This window comes from Eschrichtius robustus, chromosome 17, assembly GCF_028021215.1.
Source record: "Eschrichtius robustus isolate mEscRob2 chromosome 17, mEscRob2.pri, whole genome shotgun sequence".
Classification (NCBI taxonomy): Eukaryota; Metazoa; Chordata; class Mammalia; order Artiodactyla; family Eschrichtiidae; genus Eschrichtius; species Eschrichtius robustus.
In genome coordinates this window covers 30,185,009-30,204,764 of record NC_090840.1, presented here as the reverse complement: position 1 = coordinate 30,204,764, position 19,756 = coordinate 30,185,009, and the positions used below count along the sequence as shown (strand labels likewise).

The window sequence follows — 19,756 nt, the reverse complement described above, 5'->3', positions numbered from 1 at the left end:
TTAATGCCAAGCATCACAGGGAGGATGAAAGAATTAAACAGATGAAAATAAGAAAATAAAATGTAATACAAATGTTGTGTTAATACAATGTTAATATTGACATTTACACAGGTACTCTCACTTTACAAAAAAAAGGAACATTTATGAAACAATGACTGTGCTCTGACTTTCTGTGAATCAGAAGTTTTCCTAATTACTTCTATAAAGGAAATGGAGCTGCATTATAAAGAAAAAAATGCTAGCTCTAGGATGTAATTCTTTTTTATCATACGATAATGGAGCACACTGTATCTCAAGAAAATAGTCATTTTGGGGGGAGGGAGGGGATAATTGTTCTCAAATACATCATAAAACATAATGACTTCATAAGGCAAACTTGATTTCACTAAGCCAAAATACAGAAAGGAAGGATCTAGTCATAAATCACAGCTGCCCCAAGGCTGGTGGCACCTGTCCACAAAGAAATCATTAAGGGAAAGAATCACTTAGTTGATGAAGCTTAAATTGTAATTTTTTTATTACATACAACTGTTATGTTCTGCTTACATAGTTAATACATATTCTATGCAAGTACATTGATAAAAACTCATATTTATAATGGTTTAAATGTTTTTCTCTGAGGAAATCCAAGCCATAAGCTAACAGCTCTCCATGTAAGTATTTGGGCATTTCTACTGAGGAGAGTACTAATTGTTTGTCAATCTATTTTAAGGCTTATCTCCTAATTTGGTCCAACACTTCCATTAATTGGGTTTCTTTATAGTGCTTTCTGCCAGTGAGCTAACCTGAAAGATAGAAGAAAAAAGATGAAATGTGTTCCTTCTCAAAGAGGATTTTGTTCCTACAGACAATCTTGGGATGTGTGCTTTACTTTATTTTTATTAATATTAATAAAAGTTGAAGTCTCGTCAATTCTTCTTGCCAGTTCTATTCTCCTTTCTCCCTCCTCAGAGGTGGCCACTAAGATGATTTTAAGCATATCCTTCCAATCCTCATTTTTATTTTACTTTTTATCTATATAAACATCAATGACAGGTAGTATTATTTTGTACAGATTTTTTCATAGTTGGAGTCATAATGAATATATTCTATAGCTTGCTTTTGAGCAGACCACATTATTTGTTGAATTCAATCACATCTAGAGAGAGAGAGAACTGATTTATTGATTTTAACCACTTTATGGTATTGCAACCTTCAAATCTTCAATATTTTTACCTGTCCACAGATTGCCATTTTGTTGTTTCCAGTTTTTTCAGTACTGAAAATAATACTGCCACTCACATCTTTGTACATTTATGGAATTATTGCCATAGGAAAACAGCATTTAAAATCATTAGTAATTCCTATGAATACAATTTAATACAGTTGGGAATTTTCATTAAAGTTCATTCCAGCAGGAATTGTTCAAGGAATGAAAACTTTATTTTGGCCTACAAATTATAATTAAAATTTAATGCCGAAAAAATCAAACTGTGCTTGTGAAAGTAAATGTAAGTGGGTTTTTTTTTTAATCTTCTCTTTCTGATCATTTATAATGCTATTATTCTCCATGGATATGAATGATTGAGAGTTACCTTCATTGCAATGATATTCTAGATATGTTTAAGCTTAAGAACTGCCAAATATATTTCTAATGAATTTTCTCTGAAATATCAAGGACACTAACTTTCTTTAGTGGGTGGAATCTTAAAATCAAGCCAAAGTTTGTGTTTTTTCCTAAGAGAGTTCTGAGTGATCAGAACACCAGTTTCTGAAATGAAATTACTGTGAATCAATGACAGCATTAAAAGAAGTAGGGCACATGAGCCATATATTTAGAGAATTTTTACTAAAAACAAAATAACAATTTTTCGAAGGAAATTAATCTTTGTCATTTGCCTTAGCAAATATGATAACCTATGAGACATGGTAGGGATAAAATAAATATAAATAAAAATTATATACTTTGCACAAAACAAATACATGACAAGGAAAGAAAATGTACATTTCACTATGCCTAAAAGGACCTTTGTGCATCTTTGCAGATACAAATCATACTCATCTTCAAATGACTCAAATTGTGTCACCCACACGAGCACCTTCTTGATGCTTCCCCTCTCTCTCATCCCCACACCAAGATGGAAGTAAAAGCCCCACCTCTTAAAAGTTTTATGGATACTTACCTGGGATAACTTATGATATGATTAACTTTTACCACAAATTACAGCTTTTCTGTTTACTTAAAACCTTATCCCAACTAGACTTACTCTCTGTCATCTCTGATTGCACCAAGGGCATTGTTGAAAGCCTTGCTCATAGCAGCTTTCATGAATATTTGTTGGACTGTATTAAGAAGGTATTCCTGTTGGCTTTTGCCTTTCTTTCTATCTGAGAGAACCAAAAGCTATAGTTGCTCAAATAAATTTTTAAAATTCTAACTTCAAGTTCATCTGAATGCTTCTCACCCATGGCTACTTGAAAATACTTCAATCATAAATCATTAACTCTCCTTATCAGTCAAGCAACCCCAAGGTTTAAATTTCGTATGGATCTAGGTCAAGTGTTTGCTACTAAAATCATTATGGAAACCTGTGATTGCTAAAGGAATGATTAGCCAATCCACAAACTGGGGGTAGGTCCTTTGCTTTTCCGCCTCCTTCCTCTGCTACTGATTAGGATTAGTTCTCTGCAAAATAATAATTTCCCTTAAGGGACAGACAAAAGGAAAGCTGCTACATGTTAACAGCTCTGAGAGGAAAAAATAAAAATATTTGATGAAAGCAGAAGATTCAAAATTGCTATGTAAAGTGAGATTTTTGAAGCATTTACAGATTTTTCTTTAACCTATCATATAGATAAATTACAATTATTTAGACAGAAAACAAATATAGACACATTTTCTAACAAATCAAATTTGTTTCTTACACTATTGAAGTGGATATGAACAGTCATTCGTTTAACAGATATTGTTTTTGTATGTCTCATGTACAGTTATGCTGCCTTTAAGAAGATGACAATTAAGTTGGGGAAGAAAAACATACAAGCTTGCAAAGTTAAATAATAATATCTAACAATAGTATGAAAGATGTTATTAAAAAGAAAAATATTCAGCAAAGATTTTTATCTGTCAGTGTTAATATATTAATAATCATTCACTTATATTACCATAATTTTAATACCTATCATTTACTAAGCATCATGTTAAGTTTCATATGAGTAAAATTTTACCATTATGAGATTAGTAACATTTTCACCCCCATTTAACAAATTAAGAAAATGAGGGCATGAGATACATAGAAATATAGCAATAAGTAGTGGAAACAGGATTAAAACCTGAATATATCAGACCAGGATCTAAATTCTAGCCATCATATCATAAGTATTTTTTTTCTAAATTTTGGGTCAAGACAAGTCCATATCCACCGGCAACTAATATTTTAATGTTAACACAGACAACATCTATTACTGTTTATTTCCATTGCATTTTAAAATCAATTGGAATATTGGCCTTTTAGCTGTGTCTATGAGAATTATTTTTCTCTATTATTTTTTCTTTAGGGTTGTGATACACAGATGATTTATGACATGTTGCTAAGATTGAAATCCATTGTCTATTTACCTGGTGACTTTGCCTGCAAAAAGGTGAGTTCATGCTATTTTTCTAATGCATGACTAATAAATACATCTGAGGAGTTCAGACATAAGTCAAGAGAACAGTTTAAACAAAATTTGTCCAGGGTGAATTCCATAGTATGGAAATAATCATTAGATACAATTCTGTAAAACTATAATGTGCTCTCAGAGTTCAAAATGGAACAAGACAATATGGATTTCATTACTTATAGGATATAAGTGTGGGTGGTCTGAAAAGTTGCTTTTTGTAAATGTAAATCATCAATTGTCACACCCCATTAATTCCAAATACTTAAGGTGGAGGGAAAAGTTACAGAAGTGAAAGGTGGTTCTGTCCTTTTTATGTCTTCAGCAAACTATCAGTTACCTCCATTTAGCTCACCCAGTTAGTAAATAATCAATGCCATTTTTTAAAAAATTTTGCTGTGCTTTTTATGATTACAAAGTAATACATGTTCATTATTTTTAAAATGGGAAACACATAAACGCACAAAGACAAAAACTCCACCACCCAGAAATAACCACTATTAATATATTTCAACCTATCTTTTTATATCGATTGATGGATAGTTAGAGCTTGTTTTATAAAATTGGCACCAAACCTCGCTTATGTTTGAAACTTGTTTTATCATGTCACAATATATCATGGGAACATTCTACATATTATTAAGTAATCTACAGCATCCTTTTTAAAGCTGCATAATATTCCAGTCTATGAATATATCATAATCAATTTCAAAGTGTTTGCTATTACAAATAACTCTAAAATAAACAATTTTGCACATCTCTGATTACTAACTCAAAGGGGGAGAGAAGGAATGATGACCTTGGGACCTTGAGATACATCTTGAGATATTAAATCAATAGTGAAGGCAATAATCAAAATAAAAAGTAGAGAAAGATAAACAGTTCAAAGAAATGAGAGATGATCCAAAACCCTGGGGAGTTCACACATGAGTGAGGGTAAGAAGTACTTATATCATTCCAAAATAATGTGCTAAGTGTGATGGTAGAAGTAAGCACAAGCTGTGGTAGGACACAGAGTAAGGACACTTCTGCACTGGAGTACTGGCAAGATTTCCTGGAGAAGATGCTGGCCAAGCTAAGTCTTGAAAAATGAATCAGCATGAACCAGGAGAAAGAAGAAGCAGGCATTCCAGATAGAGGAAAGAATTCACGTGAGTCAAGGCAGAAAGGAAGGGACTCTGTCTTCGGAGGGAGTGTATGGAACTACAATAAGTCAAAAGCTAGAAAATTTTAGTATCATTTATTCAGTGAAACTCAATAAATAATTTTGAAATACTATGGGCCAGGCACTGTGCTGGGTAATAGATATATTCAGCAGTGAGCATAAAAAGGTGGTTCTTGTCCTTCAAGGGCTTACAGTCTAGTGCCAGGGTATTCAATTCACAGTGTACATCAGAATCACCTGAATTTAGAAATCTGGGCTCCATCTCCAGCAACTTAACTGGTCTGGGTGGAGACCACATATCAATATTTTTAAAGCTCCCAGATGATTATAAATTGAGCCAAAGTTGAGTTATCACTGGCCTGATGGAAGAGACAAACAATAAACAAATAAAATTAATGTGTAACTCCAAAATGTGCTAAGTTCTATGCAGCGAAAACAATTTTCCAGGAGAGGGCGTGGTGGCAAAGGCACTTACTTTAGATTGGGGGACTCAGACAGGGGGAGATTGTCAAGCTGTCAGGCATGATCTTTGTGAAAATCTGAAGAGAAATAGTTCTCTAGCTTAAAAAACAAAACAAAACTGGAGAGGACACTATTTTAGATGAAGACTTGGGACCATGAGGCAGGACAGAACTTGACATATTTAAGGAATGGAAGCAAATGATCAACTAGGATAATGGTGAAAGACAAAGTCAAATAGAGTGAAGGTACTTTAAGGCATCCAGGTAGAGATACCTAGTGCACAGGTGGAAATCAGTCTAGTCCGTGAGAGAGGACAGAACTGGAGGTAAATCTTTGGAAACCGGCATATGATGGAAACTGATATCATAAGAAGCTCAAGAAAAGGTAAATAAAGAAGACCAAGGCTGTAACTTTGAAGAATACTAGTATTTATGGAAGAGGTCAATGAAGAAGAATCACAGAGGGCAACTGAAAAGCTGTCAGAGGTAAAAGAGGAAAAATAGAGGAGAGATTGTGATATTAATGAAACTAGGAATCTAGAATCCCACACAAATTAGTCCAGAATAAATGTGGGCATACTGATGATATAAAATCATTTTCATTAAAATGGGAAATACAAACCACAGCTCAGTTTAAGGACCCCTTTAGGGCAGTGATGCATTTAGGATGACATGGCCTTAATGCACCAAAATGGCCTTTCAATTTGTTCCAATAGCAGCAGGGACTGAAAATTGAGATAACTCATAGAAACTTTAGCATCCGGGCCCACAAGCAGTGAAAATTTGCTTAACAAGTGTGAAATGCAGAGTAGATGCAGCGTTCTCATTTCTAATTTCTTCCTCACATCGCATCCATCACTCAATAATAAAAACAGATCAGTGAACACAAATGAAGGAAGGAAAAAAATAAGCAGGGGGAAGAGCAGAAATGAAAAGACATGAGACTCCAAGCCACATTTCTTTGTTTCTGTTTTTAAGAAGGGATTTAATTAAGAGTAGACATAGACAGAGATGAAAAGTTGTTACTTGTCCAGATTTTATACAGCCAAATTCAGCTTTGTTTTTTATCATTTCCCCAAATCATTGTAGGAAAAGGGAAGAAAAAAAAAAAAAAGGAAAGAAAACATGTTCCATTAGCAGTTGTTTAAATAATTGAAGAAATGGCAGGGCTCAGGACTGAGTTTGCTGACCTACCTAATCCTCCGGATGGCTCCTAAACTTACCAAGTGGGTAGCTTGGACTGCTTCAAAGAGTACTTAGGAATTTTCCCAGGATTAATTTGTAAGAATTAATTTGAGCGTCATAATGCCCCTGTCAGCCTTGGAAATAGCCTTCTACACAGGAACCCTGAAAATTTGAAGCGCTCCCTCACTAAGTGTTACCCCATTGTACATGAAGCGCTTGCATTTCTACACTTTCTCCAAATTAGTACATAAACCAACCAGAAGAGCTTGGTTTGATCTTATTTTGCACATGCTGTCAGCCCTTGCTCTCTAAGGAATGTCTACTTCATTTGAATGCCAATTAAACTTGCAGGAAAGTCTTAAATTAGCCTAGAAATATGCAAGAAATAGTGGAAGTTTTGGTTCGTTGATTATGCCAGATCTCCTTGGAAAATTACTGAAATGATCTTTAAAAAATAATTAAAAGTGCTGAACTATATTTAAGTACCCATTATGTACTTCTACCTCCAGTCAGTTGTAATAACTGCCTTTGAAAAATCATTCCAGTTCCCTGAGAATTACTTCATGCAAAGAATTAAGGAATATGACCCTGTCCTAATCATTACTTCTTGGAGTATCTCTTGAAAAACTAATTTTCAGACACTTTCTCTCATTTTTAAAATAATTCATAGATATTGTGTTGGTTTTAAAGAGATCAGTCTTGATATTGGATTCATTAGATATGATCTGTACATATTATATAGTCAGGTGACATAGGTGTTGCTAGTTCTAATGCTATCATCTGCCAGCCTCGTAAGTTTGCCCAAGACACTTAACTTTTCAAGTCTCTACTACCAATTTTTAAATAAGAATAATGATATGTTTCCTATTTGACCTCACTGGGATTTTTGCAAGACATAAGTGAGTTAATATCTATGAAAATACTTTGCAGCTATAAAGTAGCATGTTCCTTTTTTTAAAAAATTTATTTATTTTATTTATTTTATTTTTGGCTGTGTTGGGTCTTCACTTCTGTGCACGGGCTTTCTCTAGTTGCAGCGAGCAGGGTCTACTCTTCTTTGCTGTGTGCGGGTTTCTCATTGCGGTGGCCTCTGTTGTTGCGGAGCACATGATTTAGGTGCTTGGGCTTCAGTAGTTGTGGCGTGCGGGCTCAGTAGTTGTGGCTTGTGGGATCTAGAGCGCAGGCTCAATAGTTGTGGTGCACGAGCTTAGTTGTTCTGCAGCATGTGGGATCTTCCCAGATGAGGATCGAACCCGTGTCCCCTGCATTGACAGGCCGATTCTTAAACACTGCACCACCAGGGAAGCCTCAAAGTAGCATGTTCTGATAAAACAAACACAGGCATTAAAATAAGGAGCAATGTAAAATCTGATATTATGATTTTAAAAGTACTTTGCAAATGCAAGATGTATTATTAGCACTGATAAGATGGAAATAACTATAATTAGATCCATCTGTATTGGAATTTCTACTTAAATCTACATTTGGGAATAAATATACCTATTTATAGAAGGTATAAATACACAATGCAAAATTTAAATACACTTTTTGCGTTGCTTAGTTAGGGGATGTGCATTCTAGGCTTCCTTTTGCGTCTATTTACTATCATGGAGCAACGATTACTCAGCCAAATATTAGCCAGTAAGCCAATCTGTGCCTTTATTTTCTTTCTGTAAAATGGAAATAATAATACCTACTCTAGCTTCCTTATAAAAGTCATGGGGAGATAAAATGAGAATTTCAGTGTCACAGATGTTAACTAAGAGGTAGAGTCTGAAAATTTTAAACTTAACCTAACAATTATAATACGACAATAAGTAATGTTCAGGAAAATAACCCTTGGTATTAAAGAACTTCAAAACTTCCCAGGGAATAGCTGAATTATAAATTATTCATAAATGAGTGCCTATGTCATAATTCCTATGCTCAGCACTGGAACAAAGTAGACATTGTCTCAGCCATTGCAGAGCATAAACTATAATCAACATTGTTTAATCCTAAATTAATTTTAGTGTATTCTACTCCTTTGAAAATATGGTTAACAAGAATGTTTTATGAACTCAAATAATCCAGTCCCCTCCTGAACCAAATATAAGAGAATTTATTGTATTTATGCTATTTTTAATAGCTCAGGGTGATCAAGACTCAACTCACTAAGACATATAGGCACTGTTATCCAAATAGTCTGCCTAGTATTATGATAACTGGCTTATTTAAAGTTTAAAAGCTTTTCTTCACCCAAGTGCCATTTAGATCTCTTGTAAAACGTATTTATGTTTTTTGGATCCTGGAGTGAGATGTGTTCCAAGGGTCCCACAACCACCCACTAGTTTGGTGATTTGCATGACTCAACATAAAGTTATATTTATCACTTAAGATTTATTAAGGCAAAGTATACAGTGCAGGAACAGCATGAAAAAGATATGCATAGGCAAAGACTAGAGAAATCAGGTGCAGATTTCCTAGATCCTACTTCTGAGAGGCTCACATGGATGCATTTTTATCTCCTACTGTGGACCATAGAGACAAGGGCAAAATATCTCTGCCTAGGAAAGCTCATCTAAATCTTGGAGTCCAGAGTTTTTAAATGGGGCTGGTCACACAGCTACATGACCAGTCATTGTTCAGACTCCAAACTAGATACCAAGCACACACCATAAATCTTTGTATTTACATTAAACAGTGTTGACAGCCTGTAACATCCTGCCACACTACCTGAGGCATACAGAATAACATCATTAACCAGTGTCTATGTGAACATTCCAGGAGCTTAGTTCTCAAGGCACTGAACAAGTGTCATTGCCTTGGCTCCAGAGTCCCCAGAGATAAACAAGAACTGAATAAAACAACCTGCTGAAGGGAGGAACACTCCCAAACTCATTCTATGAGGCATCACCCTGATGCCAAAACCATACAAAGATGTCACAAAAAAAGAAAATTACAGGCCAATATCACTGATGAACATAGATGCAAAAATCCTCAACAAAATACTAGCAAACAGAATCCAACAGCACATTAAAAGGATCACACACCATGATCAAGTGGGGTTTATCTCAGGAATGCAAAGATTCTTCAATATATGCAAATCAATCAGTGCAATACACCATATTAACAAACTGAAGGATAAAAACCATATGATCATCTCAATAGATGCAGAAAAAGCTTTTGACAAAATTCAATACCCATTTATGAAAAAAACTCTCCAGAAAGTGGGCATGGAGGGAACTTACCTCAACATAATAAAAGCCATATATGACAAACACACAGCCAACATCATCCTCAATGGTGAAAAACTGAAAGCATTTTCTCTAAGATCAGGAACAAGACAAGGGTGCCCACTCTCACCACTATTACTCAACATAGTTTTGGAAGTTTTAGCCATGGCAATCAGAGAAGAAAAAGAAATAAAATGAATCCAAATTGGAAAAGAAGAAGTAAAACTGTCACTGTTTGCAGATGACATGATACTATACATAGAGAATCCTAAAGATGCTACCAGAAAACTGTTAGAGCTCATCAATGGATTTGGTAAAGTAGCAGGATACAAAATTAATGCACAGAAATCTCTTGCATTCCTATACACTAACAATGAAAAATCAGAAAGGGAAATCAAGGAAACACTCCCATTTACCATTGCAAAGAAAAGAATAAAATATCTAGGAATAAACCTACCTAAGGAGGCAAAAGACCTGTATGCAGAAAACTATAAGACACTGATGAAAGAAATCGAAGATGATACAAACAGATGGAAAGATATACCATGTTCTTGGATTGGAAGAATCAACATTGTGAAAATGACTATACTACCCAAAGCAATCTACAGATTCAATGCAACCCCTATCAAATTACCAATGGTATTTTTCATAGAACTAGTACAAAATATTTTACAATTTGTAAGGAAACACAAAAGACCCCAAATAGCCAAAGCAATTTGAGAAAGAAAAGCGGAGCTGGAGGAATCAGGCTTCAGACTATACTACAAAGCTACAGTAATCAGGACAGTATGGTACTGGCACAAAAACAGAAATATAGATCAATGGAACAGGATAGAGAGCCCATAGGTAAACCCACGCACTTAAGGTCACCTTACCTTTGACAAAGGAGGGAATAATATACAATGGAGAAAAGATAGCCTCTTCAACAAGTGGAGTTGAGAAAACTGGACAGCTACACGTAAAAGAATGAAATTAGAACACTTCCTAACACCATACACAAAAATAAACTCAAAATGGATTAAAGATCTAAATGTAAGGCCAGACATTATAAAACTCTTCTAGGAAAACATAGGTAGAACACTCTATTACATAAATCACAGCAAGATCCTTTTTGACCCACTTGCTAGGGTTAGGGAAATAAAAACAAAAATAAACAAATAGGACCTAATGAAACTTAAAAGCTTTTGCACAGCAAAGGAAACCATAAATAAGATGAAAAGACAACCCTCAGAATGGGAGAAAATATTTGCAAACAAAGCAACTGACAAAGTATTAATCTCCAAAATATACAAGCAGCTCATGCTGTTCAATATCAAAAAAACAAACAACCCAATCCAAAAATGGGCAGAAGACCTAAATAGACGTTTCTCCAAAGAAGACATACAGATTGCCAAAAAAACACATGAAAAGATGCTCAACAGCACTAATTAGTAGAGAAATGCAAATCAAAACTACAATGAGGTATCACTTCACACCCGTCAAAATGGCCATCATCAAAAAATCTACAAACAATAAATGCTGGAGAGGGTGCGGAGAAAAGGGAACACTCCTGCACTGTTGGTGGGAATGTAAATTGAAACAGCCACTATGGAGAACAGTATGAAGGTTCCTTAAAAAACTAAAAATAGAACTACCATATGACCCAGCAATTCCACTACTGGGCATAGCCCTGAGGAAACCGTAATTCAAAAAGATACATGTACCACAATGTTCACTGCAGTGCTATTTACAATTGCCAGGACATGGAAGCAACCTAAATGTCCATCGACAGATGATTGGATAAAGAAGCTGTGGCACATATATATGATGGAATATTACTCGGCCATAAAAAGGAGTGAAATTGAGTTATTTGTAATGAGGTGGATGGACCTAGAGTCTGTCATACAGAGCGAAGTAAGTCAGAAAGAGAAAAACAAATACCGTATGCTAACGCACTTTTATGGTATCTAAAAAAATGGTACTGATGAACCTAGTGGCAGAGCAGGGATAAAGACACAGATGTAGAGAACGGACTTGAGAGCACGGGGTGGGTAGGGGAAGCTGGGACAAAGTGAGAGAGTAGCATTGACATATATACCAAATGTAAAATGGATGGCTAGTGAGAAGCTGCTGCATAGCACAGGGAGATCAGCTCGGTGCTTTGTGACCACCTAGAGGGGTGGGATGGGGAGGGTGGGAGGGAGGGAGATGCAAGAGGGAAGAGAAATGGGAACATATTGTATATGTATAACTGATTCACTTTGTTATAAAGCAGAAGCTAACACACCATTGTAAGGCAATTATACTCCAATAAAGATATAGATATATATATAGATATATATATAGATATAGATAGATAGATAGATAGATAGATAGATAGATAGATATAAAATACCTGCTGCATTAACACTTTCTTCTCAATATGGAAAAAGAATAATAGCTTAAGGGTCTCATATGCCCCAATTACTAAAATCAGACCTCAATGCTATAGGCAATAGAGTTCACCTTTAGATGACTGTAACCCATGTTTTTTGGATAAACTAAGCAACTTCTTCAAAGCATAGCAGTGGTCACCAAAGCTAAGGTGAATATGCTTACAATCTGTTATTTCCTCTCTCCAATCCCATTCTTAAAACAATGTGCTGACTGAAGTATCTTTGCCTGTCCAGTGATGGCACACAGTGCTCAGGTTCTAGAGGGTATCACTTTCCTTGTAATTTCCTTTCACATGTTATGTCAAACTGATGTCCATAACTACCTCAGGTCTTAAGATAATTATTATTACACTTATATTCCTTGCTTCCTTCATTTACATTTACTCCTCTAGAAGAGTTTATATCTTTTAATTTGGGGCATAATTGTCAAAAATAAAGTGACTACCATTTGCTCTTTATATTTGGCATATAGGGAGAAATCGGCAAGGAAATGTATGTCATTAAGCAAGGAGAAGTCCAAGTTCTTGGGGGAGCTGATGGTGCTCAAGTTCTGGTTACTCTGAAAGCTGGGGCAGTGTTTGGAGAAATCAGGTATCTAAAAGACACCTTGTAATATTGAAGTCTGTCATTTGTTATAAAAGAAAAGTCTTGGGTCATAAAATAAGTAAAGTTCCCGCTCAAATTCACCAATGGTTTGATTGTGCTGACAGCATTGATAAAATAAGGATTTTCACATTTCTATTTATCCTTTCCCTTCCCCAAAAGACCTAGCTCATTCAGCCCTTTAGGCCCAGGACTTAGGTCAGTGCCTAGCATAAAGTAGATGCTCAATATATGTTGAATAATGAATGTGTGAATAAATGAATGGATGAATGATGAAAGAAGAGATTGGGAGAGTTAGTCGTCAGATTTTTGGAGAACTTGAATGCCAGGCTAAGACAATAGTTTTGAGTAGGTGAGTGATAATGATTATCATTGTGGGACCAAATTGCCTGAGTCCAAACCCCAGTACCATCACTTACAATCTTTGCTCCTTTGTTACTTGACCCCTTTGTCCTTCCTCTTAATAATTAGAAGAGCAATAGTGAATATCTTAGAGGGTTGGTAAGTGAATTAATTCATGAAAAGCACTTAGAATAATGTCCAGCATCTATTAGGAGTTCAATAAATATTAACTATTGTTATTATTATTTCCTATTGGTCAGGAGAAGTTTATCTTACAAGTAAGTCCCCAAGAGTAAGAATAGTTGCCGCTTAGTATCTATGAGGATATTGGTTCCAGGACCCCCACAGATACCAAAATCCACCAATGTTCAAGCCCTGTGTATAAAATGGCATAGTAGAGTCAGCCATCTGAGTCTGTGGGTCCCTCATCTGAGGGTTCCACACACCAGGACTCAATAAACCAGATTGCACAACCCATATGTGAATGCACAAGCCATGGATACAAAGGTCTAACACTATGGACAGCAAATTTAAGCATTCTGTGGGCTAAACATTCCATATGTATTATTGTATTTAAACATATTCATGTATTCATCCAATAAACACTTATTTTGAGTGCCTAGTACATGCTAGACAGTCAGGTATTGCTCTAAACTCTGGGAATGTACTGTGAAAACAGTAAACAAGAGCTTACAGTCTTGTGGGAGAAAGCTAACAAAAAATAAACTAGACAAGATAAATTCACATTGTGATAACTGCTATAGAGGTAAAAATTGTTAGAGACTGGGGATGCTACTTTACATATAATGGTCAGGGATACCTCTCTGGACAGATAATATTCCAACTGAGACTTGAGAGAGTAAATGGAGCAGCCATCCAGACATGGGGGAAGAGCCTCCCATATGATGGAATAGCAAGGGCAGAGGCCTAGAGGTAGAGCAAGCGTATTTGACTGAACATCACAGAGGTCAGTATGGCTGGAGCTCAGGGAATAAGGGGCACTGTGGGGAGATGAGGCCAAAGAGGTGAGCAAAGACAAGATTGTACAGGCCTTTTAGGCCATGGTAAGGAATTTGTATTTTATTCTAAATACCAATGGATACCAATGGAGGATTTTAGGCAAAAGAATGATACAATTTGAATTATGATGTTAGAAGACCACTCTAACAGCTATGTGGAAAAGAGGCAGTAAAGAAACGAGAATGAAATAGAGATCAATTAGAAGTCAGTTGCAGTGGTTCAAGTGAAAGATGATGGAGTCTTGAACTAGGATGCTGGCTCTTAGGGTAAAGACAAGAGTGCACTGTCAGGCAGTTATTAACATATCCATTTCATGATTGGAAAAATTGCAATTCCAAGGTGTCAATTATCTGGCCCAGGATAACATAGCTAGCAAGTGAAAGGGACAATATTCAAACATGAGTTTCATGGATCAGGGCCTAGTGATCTTTCCACCACACCACAGAAGAAAGGTGGTTCATCCAACCTCTGATTTCATAGCTGCTAAGAAGTTATCTTGGAGAGGATTAACCAAGATGGCAGAGTAGAAGGATGTGCTCTCACTCCCTCTTGCGAGAGCACCAGAATCACAACTGGCTGCTGGACAATCATCGACAGGAAGACCCTGGACTTCACCAAGGAGGATACCCCACGTCCAAGGACAGAGGAGAAGCCACAGTGAGACGGTAGGAGGGGCGCAATCAGAGTAAAATCAAATCCCATAACTACTGGGTGGGTGACTTACAGACTGGCAAACACTTATACCACAGAAGTCCACCCACTGGAGTGAAGGTTCTGAGCCCCACGTCAGGCTTCCCAACCTGAGGGTCCGGCAATGGGAGGAGGAATTCATAGAGAATCAGACTCTGAAGCCTAGTGGGAATTGATTGCAGGACTTCGACAGGACTGGGGGAAACAGAGACCCCACTCTTGGAGGGCGCACACGAAATAGTGTGCGCATTGGGACACGGGGGAAGGAGCAGTGACCCTGGGGGAGACTGAACCAGACCTACCTGCTAGTGTTGGAGGGTCTCCTGCAGAGGCGGGGGTTGGCTCTGTTTCACCGTGGGGACAAGGACACTGGCAGCGGAGGTTCTGGGAAGTACTCCTTGGCGTGAGCCCTCCCAGAGTCTGCCATTAGCCCCACCAAAGAGCCCAGGTAGGCTCCAGTGTTGGGTTGCCTCAGGCAAAACAACCAACAGGGAGGGAACCCAGCCCCACCCATCAACAGTTAAGTGGATTAAAGTTTTACGGAGCTCTGACCACCACAGCAACAGTCAGCTCTACCCACCACCAGAGCCTCCATCAAGCCTCTTAGATAGCCTCAACCACCAGAGGGCAGACAGCAGAAGCAAGAAAAACTACAATCCTGCAGCCTGTGGACCAAAAACCACAGTTACAGAAAGATAGAGAAGATGAAAAGGCAGAGGGCTATGTACCAGATGAAGGAACAAGAAAAAACCCCAGAAAAACAACTAAATGAAGTGGAGATAGGCAACCTTCCAGAAAAAGAATTCAGAATAATGATAGTGAAGATGATCCAGGACCTCGGAATAAGAATGGAGGCAAAGATTGAGAAGATGCAAGAAATGATTAACAAAGACCTAGAAGAATTAAAGAACAAACAAACAGAGATGACCAATACAATAACTGAAATGAAAACTACACTAGAAGGAATCAATAGCAGAATAACTGAGGCAGAAGAACGGATAAGTGACCTGGAAGACAGAATGGTGGAATTCACTGCTGCGGAACAGACTAAAGAAAAAAGAATGAAAAGAAATGAAGACAGCCTAAGAGACCTCTGGGACAACATTAAACGCAACAACATTCGCATTATAGGGGTCCCAGAAGGAGAAGAGAGAGAGAAAGGACCAGAGAAAATATTTGAAGAGATTATAGTCGAAAACTTCCCTAACATGGGAAAGGAAATAGCCACCCAAGTCCAGGAAGTGCAGAGAGTCCCATACAGAATAAACCCAAGGAGAAACACGCCGAGACACATAGTAATCAAAGTGGCAAAAATTAAACACAAAGAAAAATTATTGAAAGCAGCAAGGGAAAAACGACAAATAACATACAAGGGAACTCCCATAAGGTTAACAGCTGATTTCTCAGCAGAAACTCTGCAAGCCAGAAGGGAGTGGCATGATATACTTAAAGTGATGAAAGGGAAGAACCTACAACCAAGATTACTCTACCCGGCAAGGATCTCATTTAGATTTGATGGAGAAATCAAAAGCTTTACAGACAAGCAAAAGCTACGAGAATTCAGCACCACCAAACCAGCTCTACAACAAATGCTAAAGGAACTTCTCTAAGTGGGAAACACAAGAGAAGAAAAGGACCTACAAAAGCAAACCCAAAACAATTAAGAAAATGGTCATAGGAACATACATATCGATAATTACCTTAAACGTGAATGGATTAAATGCCCCAACCAAAAGACATAGACTGGCTGAATGGATAGAAAAACAAGACCCATATATATGCTGTCTACAAGAGACCCACTTTAGACCTAGGGACACATACAGACTGAAAGTGAGGGGATGGAAAAAGATATTCCATGCAAATGGAAATCAAAAGAAAGCTGGGGTAGCTATACTCATATCAGATAAAATAGACTTTAAAATAAAGAATGTTACAAGAGACAAGGAAGGACACTACATAATGATCCAGGGATCAATCCAAGAAGAAGATATAACAATTATAAATATATATGCACCCAACATAGGAGCACCTCAATACATAAGGCAACTACTAACAGCTATAAAAGAGGAAATCGACAGTAACACAATAATAGTGGGGGACTTTAACACCTCACTTACACCAATGGACAGATCATCCAAAATGAAAATAAATAAGGAAACAGAAGCTTTAAATGACACAATAGACCAGATAGATATAATTGATATATATAGGACATTCCATCCAAAAACAGCAGATTACACGTTCTTCTCAAGTGCGCACGGAACATTCTCCAGGATAGATCACATCTTGGGTCACAAATCAAGCCTCAGTAAATTTAAGAAAATTGAAATCATATCAAGCATCTTTTCGGACCACAACGCTATGAGATTAGAAATGAATTACAGGGAAAAAAACGTAAAAAAGACAAACACATGGAGGCTAAACAATACGTTACTAAATAACCAAGAGATCACTGAAGAAATCAAAGAGGAAATAAAAAAATACCTAGAGACAAATGACAATGAAAACACGACGACCCAAAACCTATGGGATGCAGCAAAAGCGGTTCTAAGAGGGAAGTTTATAGCTATACAAGCCTACCTAAAGAAACAAGAAAAATCTCAAGTAAACAATCTAAAAACAATCTAACCTTACACCTAAAGAAACTAGAGAAAGAAGAACAAACAAAACCCAAAGTTAGCAGAAGGAAAGAAATCATAAAGATCAGAGCAGAAATAAATGAAATAGAAACAAAGAAAACAATAGCAAAGATCAATAAAACTAAAAGTTGGTTCTTTGAGAAGATAAACAAAATTGATAAGCCATTAGCCAGACTCATCAAGAAAAAGAGGGAGAGGACTCAAATCAATAAAATCAGAAATGAAAAAGGAGAAGTTACAACAGACACCGCAGAAATACAAAGCATCCTAAGAGACTACTACAAGCAACTTTATGCCAATAAAATGGACAACCTGGAAGAAATGGACAAATTCTTAGAAAGGTATAACCTTCCAAGACTGAACCAGGAAGAAACAGAAAATATGAACAGACCAATCACAAGTAATGAAATTGAAACTGTGATTAAAAATCTTCCAACAAACAAAAGTCCAGGACCAGATGGCTTCACAGGTGAATTCTATCAAACATTTAGAGAAGAGCTAACACCCATCCTTCTCAAACTCTTCCAAAAAATTGCAGAGGAAGGAACACTCCCAAACTCATTCTATGAGGCCACCATCACCCTGATACCAAAACCAGACAAAGACACTACAAAAAAAGAAAATTACAGACCAATATCACTGATGAATATAGATGCACAAATCCTCAACAAAATACTAGCAAACAGAATCCAACAACACATTAAAAGGATCATACACCACGATCAAGTGGGATTTATCCCAGGGATGCAAGGATTCTTCAATATACGCAAATCAATCAATGTGATACACCATATTAACAAATTGAAGAATAAAAACCATATGATCATCTCAATAGATGCAGAAAAAGCTTTTGACAAAATTCAACACCCATTTATGATAAAAACTCTCCAGAAAGTGGGCATAGAGGGAGCCTACCTCAACATAATAAAGGCCATATATGACAAACCCACAGCAAACATCATTCTCAATGGTGAAAAACTGAAAGCATTTCCTCTAAGATCAGGAACGAGACAAGGATGTCCACTCTCACCACTATTATTCAACATAGTTCTGGAAGTCCTAGCCACGGCAATCAGAGAAGAAAAAGAAATAAAAGGAATACAAATTGGAAAAGAAGAAGTAAAACTGTCACTGTTTGCAGATGACATGACACTATACATAGAGAATCCTAAAAATGCCACCAGGAAACTGCTAGAGCTAATTAATGAATATGGTAAAGTTGCAGGATACAAATTTAATGCACAGAAATCTCTTGCATTCCTATACACTAATGATGAAAAATCTGAAAGAGAAATTATGGAAACACTCCCATTTACCATTGCAACAAAAAGAATAAAATACCTAGGAATAAACCTACCTAGGGAGACAAAAGACCTGTATGCAGAAAACTATAAGACACTGATGAAAGAAATTAAAGATGATACCAACAGATGGAGAGATATACCATATTCTTGGATTGGAAGAATCAACATTGTGAAAATGAGTATACTACCCAAAGCAATCTACAGATTCAATGCAATCCCTATCAAATTACCAATGGCATTTTTTACGGAGCTAGAACAAATCATCTTAAAATTTGTATGGAGACACAAAAGACCCCGAATAGCCAAAGCAGTCTTGAGGCAAAAAAATGGAGCTGGAGGAATCAGGCTCCCTGACTTCAGACTCTACTACAAAGCTACAGTAATCAAGACAATATGGTACTGGCCCAAAAACAGAAACATAGATCAATGGAACAAGATAGAAAGCCCAGAGATTAACCCACGCACCTATGGTCAACTAATCTATGACAAAGGAGGCAAAGATATACAATGGAGAAAAGACAGTCTCTTCAATAAGTGGTGCTGGGAAAACTGGACAGCTACATGTAAAAGAATGAAATTAGAATACTCCCTAACACCATACACAAAAATAAACTCAAAATGGATTAGAGACCTAAATGTAAGACTGGACACTATAAAACTCTTAGAGGAAAACATAGGAAGAACACTCTTTGACATAAATCACAGCAAGATCTTTTTTGATCCACCTCCTAGAGTCATGGAAATAAAAACAAAAATAAACAAGTGGGACCTAATGAAACTTCAAAGCTTTTGCACAGCAAAGGAAACCATAAACAAGACGAAAAGACAACCCTCAGAATGGGAGAAAATATTTGCAAATGAATCCACGGACAAAGGATTAATCTCCAAAATATATAAACAGCTCATTCAGCTCAATATCAAAGAAACAAACACCCCAATCCAAAAATGGGCAGAAGATCTAAATAGACATTTCTCCAAAGAAGACATACAGACGGCCACGAAGCAAATGAAAAGATGCTCAACATCACTAATTATTAGAGAAATGCAAATCAAAACTACAATGAGGTATCACCTCACTC

General features: G+C 36.7%; 1 protein-coding gene across 1 annotated transcript in view; it reads left to right on the top strand.

Moving 5' to 3' along the window:
• Positions 1 to 19,756, top strand: part of CNGB3 (cyclic nucleotide gated channel subunit beta 3) — a 158,867-nt gene that overhangs the window by 120,265 nt on the left and 18,846 nt on the right. The window contains 2 exon segments of the mRNA XM_068525484.1: positions 3,538 to 3,621; positions 12,552 to 12,670. Coding sequence (XP_068381585.1) covers positions 3,538 to 3,621; positions 12,552 to 12,670 — 203 coding nt within the window.